The sequence below is a fragment of the Actinia tenebrosa genome, unplaced genomic scaffold, assembly GCF_029948245.1.
Source record: "Actinia tenebrosa isolate PJP-AT-01 unplaced genomic scaffold, QUT_ActTen_1.0 PGA_scaffold4__44_contigs__length_22323623, whole genome shotgun sequence".
Taxonomy (NCBI): domain Eukaryota; kingdom Metazoa; phylum Cnidaria; class Anthozoa; order Actiniaria; family Actiniidae; genus Actinia; species Actinia tenebrosa.
Genome location: NW_028292581.1, coordinates 10013137 through 10029842, shown reverse-complemented (window position 1 = coordinate 10029842; position 16706 = coordinate 10013137). Strand labels below are relative to the sequence as shown.

Genomic DNA, 16706 nt, shown 5'->3' with positions numbered 1-16706 from the left:
GATTCAGACTAGCCAATCAGGATTTAATAATGATTTTTACCATTAATATCCTTTTATTAAAGTTTATTTCAAACCTTTTTGATATGGCAGGCGTTGTAATTTTTCGCTGCAACAAAATGTGAAATTGCGTTGCCAGCGCGAGAAAAAATTGCAGCGTGTATCGGCAGCTTTATATAGCGCCATATCTGAGACCACATTGCGCCTTACAAAATGAAGTCGGAAACGAAATATGTACATGTATAATCATGATAATAAACAAGTGGTAATGTGTATTAAAAAATATTAAAAACAACAACAACAACAAACAAACACCACAGCAAATTTTAAACTCTTTTTTTTTTCTGTTAAAACTAAAAAAAATTTTTTTTCGATAGTGTGACGTCACAGTGAAAATTTTTATGTTTATATCTTCATAAAAAAACTTTCTTATTCTCGAGATCAAAAATTCATGTCCTTCCGAGAAATGATCATGTTCAAGACCCTTCACCCCATCAATCAATCATTTCCGCTTGGGTTACCTGTGGTTTCTCCATTTGTTGACCTATGAGGGAAAAAACTAATTAAAATTGAATTGATTAAAAAGACTTTAGTAACATTTCAACATTAATTAAAGAAAAAATATATATGTTTAGTTTTTACCCTTTTAAATACTTATTTTCATATAGATATTTACATCTAAATCCATGCATGACATGACAAGAAAGACGGAGTACGTACCAGGCTCCTTCTTCCTCACTCGGTCAATTCCAACATGGCGGACAAGAAGGAAAACAATGCAGAGGAAGAAAGGCATCGATTTTTACAGTCTCTTTGTAAGTATTTTTTAAAAAAAGAGAAACAAATTGGTCAATTTAATAACAATTTTTGTGAAGTGGGTATAAATTTTTGCTTTCCAAGAGAGCTTCTCTTTAGTTAGTCCTGCTTTTAAGCCTGTCAGTTGGTGTGACCTTTTGTTGACTTAATAATTCACGTGTAGTGAGTGCTGTTCATCGTGATAATTCACACACTTAAGTATTTATTATATGAACACTTCAGTCGTTTAGTATAATGTGTATTCTTGTGCGTTGGGTTTGTAAAGTCTTTCGAATTCGTACTTTATTCAAGTCATTTCAATTAAATGAGCTGTTAGCTAGCTATGGCTTTAAATGCGAGGGCCGGGGAGACGGGGAGTATATAAGGTTATGTGTACCAAGTGAAAGGTAGTGAGTGGGTTTATTGTTTAAGAATGTCTGAATATTTATATATTTTTTGTGTTTTGAATATGAGTTATGTATCTGGCTATTTTCTGGACCACAGAGGGGGGTAAAGGGGCAGCTTGTGCTACATGGCAATAAGATGTAATATTAAACATGGGTTATTTACAAGTGATAAGTATCTCTTTTTACAGTGTCAGTGGTTGTATGCTTGGTATTAATCAGATTTTGGTGCTCATTTGAATAGACAATTTCCAAGATGCACAAGCACTGTCAAAAGTATTGTGTGTTAAGATTCAAAAGCAAGGCATTTTGGGCAAGATTTTATGTGGGCTATATATGAAGAACACATACAAAAACTTTGAAATTATGTTGTTAAAGAAATATTTTGAAATTTCGTTTTGTTCAGAACCGGGATTATGACCTTTTTTTAAAAAAATATAGCTCACATCAGACGAAATAATTTCTTCAAGGGTCGTAGAAATCGGCTAAATGTATTCAGGTAACTCTGTGATATCCAAAGGTTTCTTATGAATACTGCCCAAAAATGCCTTGTTTTCATGTCTGTGCTTGCAATATTTATGAAAGCACTCGCTCATCTCGGAAATTCTTAAATTTAAATATGCACAGTAAGAACGACATTGCTCTGGGGTTGAGAATGGTCTTACCTGACCTTACTGTATGATAATTATATTTGATTTGTACTTACAGTGAATAGAGGTCCCAATAAGAGACAGATTAAACCAGTAGAAAACAGTCCTTTGCTGCAGTTTGTGCTGGGAGAGGATGAAGAAGATGAGGAAGAAGATGAAGACTTTGAGTTTGATGAACATGCTGAAGGTAGAAATAAGGATGGTGGACCATATACCACCATGACACCCTCCTTTTCCAAATAAAGAATAAATGTGGCCTTAACCTCTTAAACTTTTTTAAAAAATTATTATATTCTCAAATGATGTTTTTTCTAAATTATTATTTTCTCAAGCAATGTTAATTATTAAAAGTGTGTTATTATGTGGCTAGCTGGATCAGGAAGTGATTATGATGAACAAGATATGGATTCTAGCAATGTAGACAACCGAAATGAACCAGAGGACAATGATGGTGATAGCGAAGACAGCGAAGAAGAGGTTGATAAAGGACCAACATTATCAATTGGAGATCTGATAGCAGCAATGCATTCAAAGGTAAACTATTGATTACTGATAGAAATAAAACCAAATTTTATCAAACCCTCAAACAACCTCTGGGCTCATCAAAGTCAGGGCATGGCATGCTTAACCCTTTGGGCTGTTCAACGTCAGAGCACAGCTAACTCACAGATCAAACCCTGAAACAACCTCTAGGCTTAACAATGTCAGGGCATTGCTAATCCACACATCAAATTTGAATTTTGCTTTTAAGGTTTTGCAAATGAAGGAAAATGCATCAAACACAATCAATGATCACAACACAACAATAATCAAATCTGCATCTTGATGGAGGGTAGGGAAGGGAAGAGAGGATGGGAGTGGTAGGGATGGGAGGAGGGGATGGAATGGGATGGGAGGAGGGGACGGGATGGGAGGATGGGATGAGAGGAAGGGATGGGAGGAGGGGAAGGAAGAGGGAGGCATCATTTACCCTAAATTGAACTCAGCATATTGATTCCCACATTATTTTAATAAAAATTAAACTACATTGTACTGTATGTACATTGATTTCATGAGTGTGTGCATGTACTTTAACAGAAAGACCAGAAGCTAGAACCTCTCAAAGCATCTTCTGATGTGGTCATCTGTGGTATATGTATGGATGATGTCAGGTAATAACATTAATAATCCCTATTTTACAATAATAAAGTATATAATTTTATATAGTTTTAAATTTAAATTATACTTAATCATTTAGATAAAAATTTTCAGTCATATTTTTACTATACTGTATAAATTGAATTGTTTTTTCAGTGATGAAGGAGATGAAATTGTTGAGTGTGACAACTGTGGGATCACTGTCCATGAAGGTTTGACTATGTTATTAAAGGGGCACTTGGTTTAAAACACCCCAACTTTTCAAAGTCCGAATAATTGAAGTATTTGTGGATAATTTGAGTCAATTATAATTATGTAAACCAGATTAGTGAAAAATTTTCACCTGGGAGCTACTTGCAGTTGAGAAATATTGGGTTAAAAGAGAAAAGAACAATAGGGTTGAGTAAATGACGTCATTTACTCACAATTTATATGCTGAATAAAATTGATAATTTTTATCCAACACGTTTTACTGAGAAGAAAATATGTTGCTTGGCTACTATTGGGGCCATATAGATAAGTTTAACTACGTTTAAAGTCATTTCCAATTTTTATCCATTTTCATCCAAGTGCCCCTTTAAAAAACTTTATAAAGCTGGATACTTTCATTTTTGGCATCTAAATAGATGATGCATGTACATGTAGTAAATTTGGTACTTCTATTTGACATACTATTTGCTTATTAGTTCTTATAATTTTTTTAACTTCTTTTTTTATAAGTTATCAAATTATCTGGTCATACTCTACATCATTTCATTGTTTATCATTACTAGTTAAGAAAATACAAAAAAACATACAAACTCAAGAGTTCAAATATTAACTATTTCACATGGCCCATGATAAAAACTTACATTTTTGACTAATTGTTTCAGGTTGCTATGGTAATATTAATGAACAAGGAAGTGAAAGTGACAAGAGTAATGATACTGACTCGCCAACAGAGCCTTGGTTTTGTGATGCATGCAAATCTGGAGTTCAACCTGTAAGTAGTATGTCAGAATAACACTTTTGATAATCAGTGGTGGTTTTGCCCACAGGACAAGAATAACAAAAATGCACAATCAATGGGTATTATTTAATTTTTTTAATTATTTTTTTATTTTTTTTTGAAGAGATATACTAGCCATTCCAAGGTTGATAAAACTGGGTCGAATTGGAAATTTATATGTTGCTTAAAATCACCTCAAAATGCACTGCACTGCAAACTTAACACAGTTTCCCCCACAATTTGAAATGGCCAATATCATGGGGAGATTTGTAAAGGTAGGGAGTCCAAAGCTTCCCCTCACAAATCCTCTGTTGGAAAGCAATAATTGAGGTTTTCATAAACTAGATTAATCTTGTTTAATCCAATATGATCTGTGATCTTAGGATTGTGAACTTTGTCCTAATCTTGGTGGGATATTCAAAGAAACAGATACTGGACAGTAAGTGTAGTTTTATAGTCATTGAATCTTTGATGCTTTCATCAGCATGCAGCACATTGGGAGGCAGCTCATTTTGGAGGACATAGACCCCTTGCAGCACATTGGAGTGCAGCTCTATCTTGAGGACATAATAATCTAGGTTTCCAATTCTCATGAGATTGAAATCGTTTTTTTCCTCCAAATTGAGCTGCTTTGACATCACATTTAAAACTGAGTCTCATAGCCTGCCATAATCATGTAGTTGGTTTTAAAGATGTGTTTTTTTCCAAGTTCTTGAATACTCCAGTTTTAAATACTCTTTTGCTCTGGTGAAAGTCCATTAAGGTGCTTGTAGTTTTGAAGTTGCATATTCTTTTCTTTACTGGCATTAATTTAGGAATATTTTGACAGTGAAATGAGGCTTACCCTGAGTAAATGAGTCTGTAATTAAGAAACACAGAGCTGCAGTATCTGAATCATATTTTAGTGTAGTTCCAGATAATCAAAAAATCTATCCCAAGATACATGTACTTTGTATTTCTACTTTCAGAACACTGCATGGCCCCTCTTGAATAAATAAACAAACAAACAAACACACTCCACACACATACTCCAGGGAGGGAACAAGCTGCACATCAAACAAACTCAACTCAAATATGTGACTGATCTGAGAATGGAATCAAAAATCCTACTTGTCTGTCTACATACTGTCTACATACTGTCTAGTACATACTGTAGCAGTGAGAGATTGCCAGCTATTTAGAAGCATATGCCACCCTTGCAGACTCCCAAGAGGGCTTGGAATGTATTTGAAGAACATTACACTACATAAGTCTAGGGGCAATTTCCATTACTGTCCATTAAAGGCAAAGCAATTGGTCTGGGTCGCCAGTTCTAATGGTACTTGTCAGTTTTTAGAACAGGTTGGAGCTGTGTTGGTCCAGTTCTAAGGACTGACACACACCATTTGAGAAATGAGTGCTCAGACTACCAACTTTAACTTTAATGGCAAAGGGCCCTACTGAGATAAATACATGTGCAGTATAGATGCTAATCTTCACCTGTATCTTTGATTCAGATGGGTTCATTTGCTTTGTGCTCTCTACACACCTGGAGTGGCTTTTGTGAAGCCTGAAAGCCTGGAATGTGTTACCCTGTCTGAATTACCTCTGTATAAGTGGGGTGCTAAGGTACAATACTATTGTGATTGTTAGTTGATTACATGTATAATTTATGTACTATATACACATGTCACAACCACAGGAACTATCTTTTCTACCCTCACCTCACTTTGGCGAGTTAAATAGTCCATTGCAGTTAACCTATGGCATACAGTACATAATAATGTACTAGATTACCTTCCCCTCCCAACATGTTGGATAGTCTCTACATTTAAAACTTGTGGATGGAGAGATGAGAGACACAATGAACACAATACAAGTAACACTGAACATGATATGACCTCTCAAACCTCCAGTACTGGAATCTGATGTATTAATACGAGCCACCACATAACTTAACCTTCCCTAGCTATATAAGTCTCCTGCACAGTCGTAGTAAAATATGTTGAAAGTTATATTTGCACTTTTTCATTTTGACATAATTTTATGTCCAACAACAAAATGTTTAATCTCATGGTGTAGTGTTTCACAATGGACATACATTTATGCCCAGAGACTGATATTTCTCATGGTGCAGTGTTTCACAATGGACATACATTTATGCCCAGAGACTGATATTTCTCATGGTGTAGTGTTTCACCATGGACATACATTTATGCCCAGAGACTGATATTTCTCATGGTGTAGTGTTTCACAATGGACATACATTTATGCCCAGAGACTGATATTTCTCATGGTGTAGTGTTTCACAATGGACATACATTTATGCCCAGAGACTGATATTTCTCATGGTGTAGTGTTTCACAATGGACATACATTTATGCCCAGAGACTGATATTTCTCATGGTGTAGTGTTTCGCCATGGACATACATTTATGCCCAGAGACTGATATTTCTCATGGTGTAGTGTTTCACAATGGACATACATTTATGCCCAGAGACTGATATTTCTCATGGTGTAGTGTTTCGCCATGGACATAAATTTATGCCCAGAGACTGATATTTCTCATGGTGTAGTGTTTCGCCATGGACATAAATTTATGCCCAGAGACTGATATTTCTCATGGTGTAGTGTTTCACAATGGACATACATTTATGCCCAGAGACTGATATTTCTCATGGTGTAGTGTTTCGCCATGGACATAAATTTATGCCCAGAGACTGATATTTCTCATGGTGTAGTGTTTCGCCATGGACATAAATTTATGCCCAGAGACTGATATTTCTCATGGTGTAGTGTTTCGCCATGGACATAAATTTATGCCCAGAGACTGATATTTCTCATGGTGTAGTGTTTCACCATGGACATAAATTTATGCCCAGAGACTGATATTTCTCATGGTGTAGTGTTTCACCATGGACCTAAATTTATTTTTAGAGCCTCATATTTCTCTTGGTGTAGCGTTTTGCAATCCAGGCATACATTGTAAGTTTATGTCAATCAATAAAATTCAAAAGCATCTCAAACATACATGCATATATTTGAAACAGCCATTATGTCTCTGAGTTCATGAAACTGTTTTACTTTGAAATCCAACCAAATTGTCCAAAAATCAACATTTTCATCATAAATGAGAGATAAGAGCGAAAATGCAAATATAACTTTTATCTTGTTTAAGTGTTGGTCACAGACCCTCCCAGGCACTGACCATACCATACTGACTACACCACAACATACTTGTAACACAACTTATACTTAATTTAGCATCATGGACAAAACTATTAAACATATTTTTAGATGCAGACTATTTACAATAACTATAAAAGACTAATGACAGCTGTATATGAAAACAAAACTTTAATTTTGGTATATTGAAATTTCAGGAATGCAGTTTGTGTGAAGATGAGCGCTTCAGTAGGACAGGTGTCTGTGTGGGTTGTGATGCTGGTTTATGTAGAACTTACTTCCATGTTACTTGGTGAGTTTCTGTTAAGCTTTGGCTGTTGTATCACAGCATGAGTCAATCACAACAGAGCTAGGCTCCAAACTAGGTAAAAGCCCAAAGTTCAAATTGGAATAAGGAATTGCTTTTTGAGGAGGATGGAAAACTGGAGAACCTGAAGAAAACCCAGCTCAAAGCACAGGAGAGAACCAATAAACAAGACTCAAACACCATTCACATTGGTGAGAAGCAGTACATTAGCAGCACAAGCCAACTGTGCTTCCCTTAGTTGCAACATGTGGTCATTTATTCCAAACCGGGATGAATAAACTGCTGCTTCAAGCTTTCCTAGCACTTTATAAATTTTAATCAACCAAAATATTAGGTTTTATCAGCAAACAAATGTAATCAAAAATGTGAAATGTAAGATTTTAACTGCAGCTGATGCTGTAGGCCCAATCTGTAAATAAGTGGGATAAAAGCATGTGTATGATATATAATGAATATTTATCTCCAGTAAATGTGTATTTGCTACAGTAGGGAACTAAGGTAATTTAATTTATATTATATAATGGTAGGTGGCTGATCTACAGTGTATATGTAATATTTTTAAATATAGAGATTTGACTGCAAATAAAATTTTTTCTCGCTTTAAATATTTTCAATTTAATATTTTTTCCAGTGCTCAAATCCACGGTCTTCTATCAGATGTACCAGAGGAATGTGATGAGGTGGGTTTATTTTTCTTTAATGAAAGCAAGTCAGTCAGAAAGTAGTACTAGATAGAGGAGGCAGTTAGCCATGTGGGATGGGCTCGGATATCTAATAAGAACATGCGTAATAGGTAGATTACGAGCCTTAGATGAAACGACTGAAGAAGAGTGCCATACAAGCCTTTCACAACTTCAAGTTGTGTCGGTCAGAAAGTAGTTAAGTACTGTAATTACCTTGCTTATGATTGGCTGGGAACAGTCCTGAAGCCAACTTGCCAATCCTCCTTATTGTGTGAACTTGACTTGATAAAATTGCAGATACCGTCTGTACCTATAAATTCTGGTTTTCATCCTTGGGTAAAACTCATTTGTAAGAGTTTTTTGATAGACTCATACAGTATTAACTGCATCATGGTTTCCTATGCTTCACTTAATATGTTCTCTCAGGATTAGAGCATCTAAAATAGAAAACGGTTTTATATTTCTTTACTCTAGTTTTTATTAAAATCAATCTGATTAGCTTGAACATTATTTTTCTGACAAACACATTATTTGTTGACGTACTTCAAGATAATTACTAAACAACAATATGACGTTTATTGCAGGATGTAGCTGACCCACTGTATGCACACTGTAAACAACATGCCGATAAAACCATAACCAAAGGAAGAGTTAGTATTACTGGCATTATTATAAGTAACATTGCATACCATTATTTATCCACTGTTCCAAATTAAACAAATTATTACATGTTAAGAGCCTGATCTTGTTTTTTATTCACTGGTTTTCCATATCATATCACTCACTCGCTCGCCACATCATTTGGAAACTCTTGAATATAAACGATATCAAGCTCTTAACGTGTGAAAATCAGTGTGATAAAGCAGTGAATAAAAACCATGTAAGGGAAGTGATCCAATATAATATTACTTCACAGTAAACTGGAAACTACAAGTATTGTCATCTTATCAACTCTAAATGTGTAATAAACAAATTATTACGTCATGACTGTTAAGAGCCTGACATCTTTTTTATTCACTTGTTTTCCATATGATATCACTCACTCACTTACGGACTCACTTGTTCGTGGTGTGATATGGAAACTCATGAATAAAAACGAGCTCTTAACATGTGATAATCTCTATATACAATGCTTTCTCATAGTGCACTATGAAATATCCCACTTGTCACTTGACAAGCATTTTTTTTTTACACTTTTGCCTCATGGGGAATTCAATACTTGACCAATGTTCAATGTAAAGTGAGGTCATATATATGTTAAGTAAGCTTGACTGTACCTGTGTTTCAGCGTCGGGCATGGCTAGCATATAATGCAAGGTTTAAGAAGGCAAGTGAAAGAAAGACACCAGAAGAAAAGGTAAGACCATACTGCTGTCACACCCAAAGAAAAGAGAGCAAGAGAAAGAGAGAGAGAGGATTGTTTAAACATAGGGATTTTAGGTTGAATTTCTAACTGAACAACTGCTGGGTTTCACTCAGTTGATAAAAGTCTTCAAAACTCATCTTCTGCTCCAAAACTCATCTTCTGCTCTTTTACTCCGACGAAGGACTAGCGTCCGAAACGTCAGTAAGTTTTTTCATCTTTTCACGGTGTATAATTTACCTTTTCATCATTTCTGCTCCAAATGGTTGTCAAGTACTGACCACATGTGCTGTCAGCCAGAAAGAAACCCACTAAAAGCTTGTGAAGCTCACTTAAAATTTTTCCCATTAAATGAACAGGCTAAGAAAATTCTGGATCACTGAAGTTGTAATTGTGACTTGTTAGAATCATGGAAGGAAAAAACATACTTGTAAGAGGAAGTGATACAGAGGGCCACTAGTTTATTAGTTATTTTGTAACTATTCCGTGCTATCCTCTTTAATAAAGAGTTTATTATTATTAGTATTAGTATTTTTATACAATTGTGGCTAATGTCACTGGTTCAAACTACATCCTTAGACTCTATTTTAAAAACAACAACACGAAATTGCTCACACGCAAAAAAACGACCTCTGATATTCCCAGTTCCTATTAACTTGTACACGCAACTTTTACGAATGCTACATATAACACACAATAAGTGAATAAGAATATATCTGCCGTTAATAAAATCATAAAAAAGAGTGCTTGATATTTTGATTGTATTGATTGATCAACAGGAAAGAATTGAGTCCTGCTTAAATGAAATCCAAAAACGAGTAAAAGAAGAAAAAGCCAGTTCACCAACAAAAGCCTTGTACAGTAAGTTCCCAAATTTATAAAATATAGATTTAATTTTTTCTTCTTTGTTTTAAAAGTTCACAAGTTAACCACGGTAAACTAAACGACTAAAACAACGATTTCAAGGGGGTGGCTGTTACTTAGAAATGCATCACATAGCGCCCTTTTTAGGTTGGACCTGTACTTTATCATTATTTTTTTAATCTCTAAGCCCAATTTATCTCCCTGGATCTGACCTCGAAAAATCATGATTAAAATTAAAACAGATAAAAACTGTTTCAACATAAGCAATCATGGCGAAGGAAAAATACGTGTAACGCATGTCATAAAAGACTAACTATATTTTTCATAATTTTTTCAATTGACTATATTATTTAGCATCCTATCTCAAAATTTCTGAAAAAATATTTGATTTGTTTCGACTTCATTCCATTCAATTTCTTTAAGAAATTACATCAAAAAACTGAATACGAAACTTCTTTCTTTTCTTCCCACAGCTCCAACTGAGAAAGTTTCTCGTCTTCTATCTTCTTGTCCTGGAGGTAATCCTAATTCAATTCACAATTCTTTCTTTCCAAAATAATGCTTACTAAAACGAGGTATTTCTTTTAGCTTGTCGGCAGTTGTTCAAGAAAGCAGTTCTTTTAGGATTTACAACTGAGCAAGTAAGAGTTAATATTTATTTATCTTTTTGGACTGGGCGGTTGGTGATTGTCAGTCAAAACTTTTTTTTTTTTAATTGTTATCAAAAGTAGATACAAAAAAAGGAAGGGAAGATAACAAAGGGAAGGGATAGGACGAAAAGGAAGAAAAGAGAAGAAAGAAAGAAGGGAGTAAAGAAAGAGAAGAAGAATGAAGAAGAAGAAAAGAAAAATAAAGAAAGGGACAGAAGGACAAAAGAATAAAAAAGAAAGAAAGGAAAATGAAATGAAAAGGATGGGGGAAAAAAGAAAAAAGAAAAAGGATTCAAGAAGAGGGATAAAATAAATTGTGGTCCTTTTTGTAAGACATTATTTGTTAAAACAAGACCCATTTGAAACCCATTTGACACCCGGCATTAATAAGAGGAAACCTAATAGATAATCAGTAGGTCAATGAAACACATCCAGTGTCATTCCTAGAAAATTATTTCTCTTTTCCATGCAACAGTTGTTATTTCTTTGTTATTTTGTCTTAACAAAATGATCCCCCCCCCTCCCTCCTGGCTTCATGTTATTGATCCTTGACTGACTAACACTGATTCGTCCTTTACCAAGACAAGAGATGTTGTAAACGTGCGTCGAAAGTGGTTCGTTCCTCCATCAATGACCTGTGAATTTGTCAACTATTATAATGGTACGTGTCATGTCATGAATGTCTGCTCTGTGCAGAAATGGTTTTATTTACAGACTCTATTACTAGTGGGATGCTAATATAAAAAGAATTAATTTAATTTACTAATCTGAGGTCAGACGGAAACCCAAATAGGTCAATTTTAACCATAATTTGCAGATCGTTTAAAGATTGAATTAGAATTTAGGAGTTGTCTTTTCCGGAGGAAAATCGGAGAACTCCTCGTTTCTCGTTGTGACCTTTCGCTGATTGCATTAAAATCAACCATAGTGCATTTCGGGCTCGGTATACAACATTCAACAAAATCTTTATCAACCTTTAGTATAAAAATACACAGGTGATTATTGAAAATCTCGCGCGCTGATTGGTCGAGAAAATCACACTATCACACGATAATCACCTCCAGCGATAATCCAAAATGGCGGCCAGCCGCTTTGTTGCTGTTACCTAATTTTAAATGTATCTTTTATCTTCTTTTTTCTTCTTCTTTTTTTGAAAGAATCACCTGTGTATTTATACTAAAGCAATCATTCACCTCAGGCTCAGTGAATATCGGGAATAATAACCTCAACTTCGTTTCGGTTATTATTCCCCGATATTCACTTCACCTTCGGCAAATAATTCTTAAATATTTAATTTTGTTGTTTGACTGTGTAATATCTTCAGATCGGGATGCACGTGTTAAAGACATGCAGGAACGACAAGCGAAACTCGAAACCAACAACCAACAACTACAAGAAGAAGAACGAAAACTGAGAGAAAAAGTAGACAAGGTACGGTATAATAGTACTGTACGTAGGAAGGGATGGGACCTTTCTTTCTTCTAAAACCTAGGGGTTTCCATATTCAAAAGTCGAAATGGTCCCAAAAAAAATTAATGTTCAATGTCGGGGTAACAGAGAAATCCCTTGTGACTAAAATATATGGCCCTTTTATGTTTATCTAGTTTCTGTGGATTTGGCGGGAACTTTGGCGCCAAACAAGCGCGTTTGCTCCTCCAACTCTGTGACCCTCACTACTTCTCTGATCTCTCAGTAACAGCTAAAATAAAACCAGAGTTTTTGGAAAATGTATTATTTTTTTGTCTACTGTAATCTTTGCTAGAGCGATCTAGAGCCCCTTAGCAAAAGTCCTCGAATTTTCCATATTTCTGAGCTGGGTTCCTTGTGGTCTACGTATACAGTGCTCATATTTCACTCTCTTACAAGTCTTCATATTTCTTGATGTTTAGTGGAAATAATTAAACATTTGAACCTTGTTTTTTTGTGAGTATAGCTGACAGGAAATCTTCATGGTCTGACAAGCACCCTAAAAAAGCACCGAGAGGAAGGTCTGGTTCTACACCAACTGTTATGTCAACTCGCTGATCAGGTAGGATTGTCATTGCTAACTCGAAAGTTTCTGCTAATAACCGGAGAATACCAAGAAAAATCCTCAAAGCATAGGAGGGGGCTAGCTAAGACGTCCCAGTTCACTGCTCACAGGCTCTAATATAATGCTTATAATAATTTTTGTACCGTCTTGGGACCACAAAACTGGAACACACTTTTTTCCTTGGTACCAGTCAATATGAAATACTTTCCTTAATTATATTTATATCAATGACAATTTTTTTTAAAAGGAAGAATTTAAGAGCAATAAAGACAATGGGCCCTTCTTAAAAGTATCGTGGATGCAAGGTAGATGCATGAAAATACAAAAGAAATCACGTCTTTTTCTCGATGGAATTTGTGGCATTTCTTTTGTATTTCCATGTTAGCCTCGTATTCCAGACAATTTTGAGAAGGGTGCATTCAATTCATAGAGAAGTAATTCTCAGTATATGCTCTACTCAATTATGATGGTGGGTTCGGGCATCAAAGCTATGCATGATCACGATGGTGAAAAGCGGTGGAGCAGTTATAACAGTGCACGTAACGCGTTGCTTTTTTACGTGTATTTTATTGACCATCCTTTTTTATATTCGTGCTAGTTATCTTCTTGTAGAGAACTAAATCTATGGGACAAGGAAGGTTACAAAGTAAAACAATTCCATAGTTAAATCCATAGTTAAAACTGCTTGTTGATATTTTACTGATACTTTGTGTTTTTCTTCAGGACTTCAGTTTGCCTGAGATTCTAAAAACAAGAAAAACAAAACGAAAGATGTCGGAAACCTCTTCAAAACACATCCAGATACATCCGTAAGTAGAATACAGCTTTTCTTGGGCAAGCTAGAATAGACTGAGCCGCATGATACCCAGAGACATCGTGGGTCCTTAAGGCTCAGGTCAAACGTCGAACTTTACGACATGTGCCGAACCCATTTGAAACAAAAGATAACAAGGCGGTCTTCTATGATGTTATTAGGTTCGGCTCATGTGAAGTTCGACGTTTGACATGAGCTTAAGTTTAGGCCCCTTCGACATCATAATGTTTTTTCAAAACGCTCTTTTTCGTCTCACCGAAAACGCACCGAAAACTTTGCGTCCACACTAGCGTTTTCATAGCGTTTTCGCTCGTCCACACTAAAACGATCAAAAACGGGATTGATGCAATATGGTCATCTGCGTATGCGAAAAAAAGACGTGCCAGTGTCAATAACATCAGCGTTTTCACTGAAACGCCTAATACGTCAACGCTAATGCGATACGCCTCCGTTTTCAAATATCTCTAATCTGAAGAGCGTTTGCATACGTCTGCAATCGTTTTAGTGTGGACGCAAGCCCTAAACGCATTGAAAATATACGTATTTATTGCGGACATAGCCTAATAATGAGTTAATAATGAGTTCCAGTCCTTGTCAGTGTACTTGTTCTTAGACAACTAAGAGTAGATTTGTCATAATTGTGATCTTGGAATTTCATAATGATATTGGTATTCAAGGTTTCATTGTATCTTGCAGGTGCGCTAAATGTAACGAAAAAACCAATCCCCACTTGATGACTGAATGTGACACGTGTCATAACTATTACCACCTGGGCTGTGTAGACCCACCCCTTACAAGAATGCCCAGGAAGTCTGCCAAGTGTTTGTGGTAAGCACGTCTTGACCATCATCTTCTTCATTCATACTAAATGTCTTGATGGGGGTAGGGTGGGGGTGAAGGGGGGGGGGGGGGGGGAATGGTCGTGTGGAAGCAACGGGGGTGGGGGGTCGAGAATGCTTTTCACATTGTTCTTCATTTCCTGGACTTTTGCAGGCAGTGCTCTGAATGCGATCCCAGCGAAAGTGAGGAAGAGGTCGATGTGAATGTGGATGACGATACTCCAATTTCGAAAAGTCGACAAAGAAGAACCATAAAAGAGCCTACCAAGTTTACTCCAGATAAGGGCGAGGTGTGTTGAGTGCAATTTAAAAAAAATAATGCCATGGCATTCTCATTGACATCTTTGGCATATTGTATAAATCAAGGCATTACCAGGATTGCATTCTCAAACTTAGCTCCAAATCAACTTTAATGTTCGACGGCCATCATGGCATTCTCATTGAAGCTCGTTATCCTATATTCCCAATATTCTGTACACCAAGACATTAACAGGTTTTGCCATATGCGGAGAGTAGTCTCCAACTTTGACTGCTAGAGACAGTACTGGGGGGGGGGGGGGGGGGGGGTAGGAGGACTTAATATTTTATTTGCTGTTCTTATGCAAACTAAGATAAAATTTCCAAATATTCAATTATACATGATAAATAAGAAAATAATCGATATAGTCATAATAGAATAAATATTGTTAACCTATTTCTTCCATAGCCACAAAGAATAAAAGTGTTTAGAAAACGAAAAGCCTCACAAGATGTTGTCAACACACCTGAAGCGGAGTCTGCACCAAAGAAACCTGTAAGTGGATTATCATCATCATCATCACAATGGTCATCATAATCATTTACAGCCGCAGTAACGCCGACTTTTCAAATCTAATTCACAATAGAAGCATTCAGCTTGGCTGCAATTTCCCCCATTTCAGAGTACGTGTCATTAGGAATAAGATTCTTTGTTCGAAACGTATCGATAGAGGGATTTCATTCTACCCGTGGAACAAACAGACCATAAGTGCCCTTGTGGTCTGATATTTGCCTAATTCAGTTTTTATTTTCATGGGAATATCGATTCCCAAGAGAGTCAAACGACGGGCCGCCATGTTGGTAGTATTAGCAAAGGGGGCTAATGAGAACTCTTTTGATAAATACCACTAAAACAGCCGGCAACGTAATGCAAAAGAAAAATTACAAATTTTGACGGTTTAAATGAAATCACTCCATAAAGCTTTTAAAATCTTTTAAAACAAAGACATAGTACTGAAGGGAATGACACGTGGTCTGAAATGCGGAAACATAGATACCAACTAGATATCATACGATGTTTCAGAAAGTAGAAAAACGGCCAAGGAAGAAAAAAGAATACGTCCGTAAAGAAAAAGTCCAAGATTTACGTACCGAATGTTTTAAGTGTAAACGAAAAGGAGATAATCACACTCTTGCAAGGTAAAATATCAATCACTTTATATGACCACTGTGACTGAACAAGCAAATATCTTTTTGGTTTTAAGACGAAGAAGCTTTTGGCTCTTTCGCTACTTTACTGTTTCTATACAACAATCAATAGATGCTTTGCACCATCATGTGATGGCGGCAATGACAGGAGGCACAACAATAGTCTTTTTCCTTGGGAAACTTAATTCCTTTCTCATGTAAATCAGACTAGACCAGGTTCAACAGGCCTTATGCAACAAACAGTCACGTGCTGATATATGACTTCGATAGCGAATCAATTCAGCTCAAGGTCCCTTGGGGAAGGCTCTGCTGGATGGCAAACAAACTTTAAGATGCTTCGTATCTTGAATTCGAAAGTATCTTAAAAGGGAAAAAACGTATTTTTGAAAAGGTTTTGGATAGGACATTAGTAATCCAGCAAAAAATCTTTAAATAAAGGAAGTCCAATTTTTTTGCCATCCAGTAACAATCACGTGTCAATCTATTGCAAAATGCCTATTGTTACTATCTCCTGGTGCAAAGCCATGTATTAGTACAGTTTTCAAATGAAGGAAATTGGAAAAAACATCTT

General features: G+C 35.9%; 1 protein-coding gene across 1 annotated transcript in view; it reads left to right on the top strand.

Moving 5' to 3' along the window:
- LOC116298140 (PHD finger protein 14) overlaps positions 1-16706 on the top strand; it is a 34471-nt gene that overhangs the window by 16239 nt on the left and 1526 nt on the right. The window contains exons 2-24 of the mRNA XM_089036505.1: positions 666-812; positions 1905-2033; positions 2217-2380; positions 2924-2997; positions 3140-3195; positions 3856-3965; positions 4355-4410; positions 5468-5579; positions 7335-7429; positions 8076-8124; positions 8712-8777; positions 9416-9484; positions 10270-10351; positions 10828-10872; positions 10943-10995; positions 11587-11665; positions 12329-12435; positions 12938-13033; positions 13760-13845; positions 14547-14678; positions 14844-14979; positions 15396-15482; positions 16011-16126. Of these exons, the coding sequence (XP_088892631.1) occupies positions 752-812; positions 1905-2033; positions 2217-2380; positions 2924-2997; positions 3140-3195; positions 3856-3965; positions 4355-4410; positions 5468-5579; positions 7335-7429; positions 8076-8124; positions 8712-8777; positions 9416-9484; positions 10270-10351; positions 10828-10872; positions 10943-10995; positions 11587-11665; positions 12329-12435; positions 12938-13033; positions 13760-13845; positions 14547-14678; positions 14844-14979; positions 15396-15482; positions 16011-16126 (2060 nt within the window). The 5' untranslated portion in view covers positions 666-751. The remainder of the gene's footprint in view (positions 1-665; positions 813-1904; positions 2034-2216; positions 2381-2923; positions 2998-3139; positions 3196-3855; positions 3966-4354; positions 4411-5467; positions 5580-7334; positions 7430-8075; positions 8125-8711; positions 8778-9415; positions 9485-10269; positions 10352-10827; positions 10873-10942; positions 10996-11586; positions 11666-12328; positions 12436-12937; positions 13034-13759; positions 13846-14546; positions 14679-14843; positions 14980-15395; positions 15483-16010; positions 16127-16706) is intronic.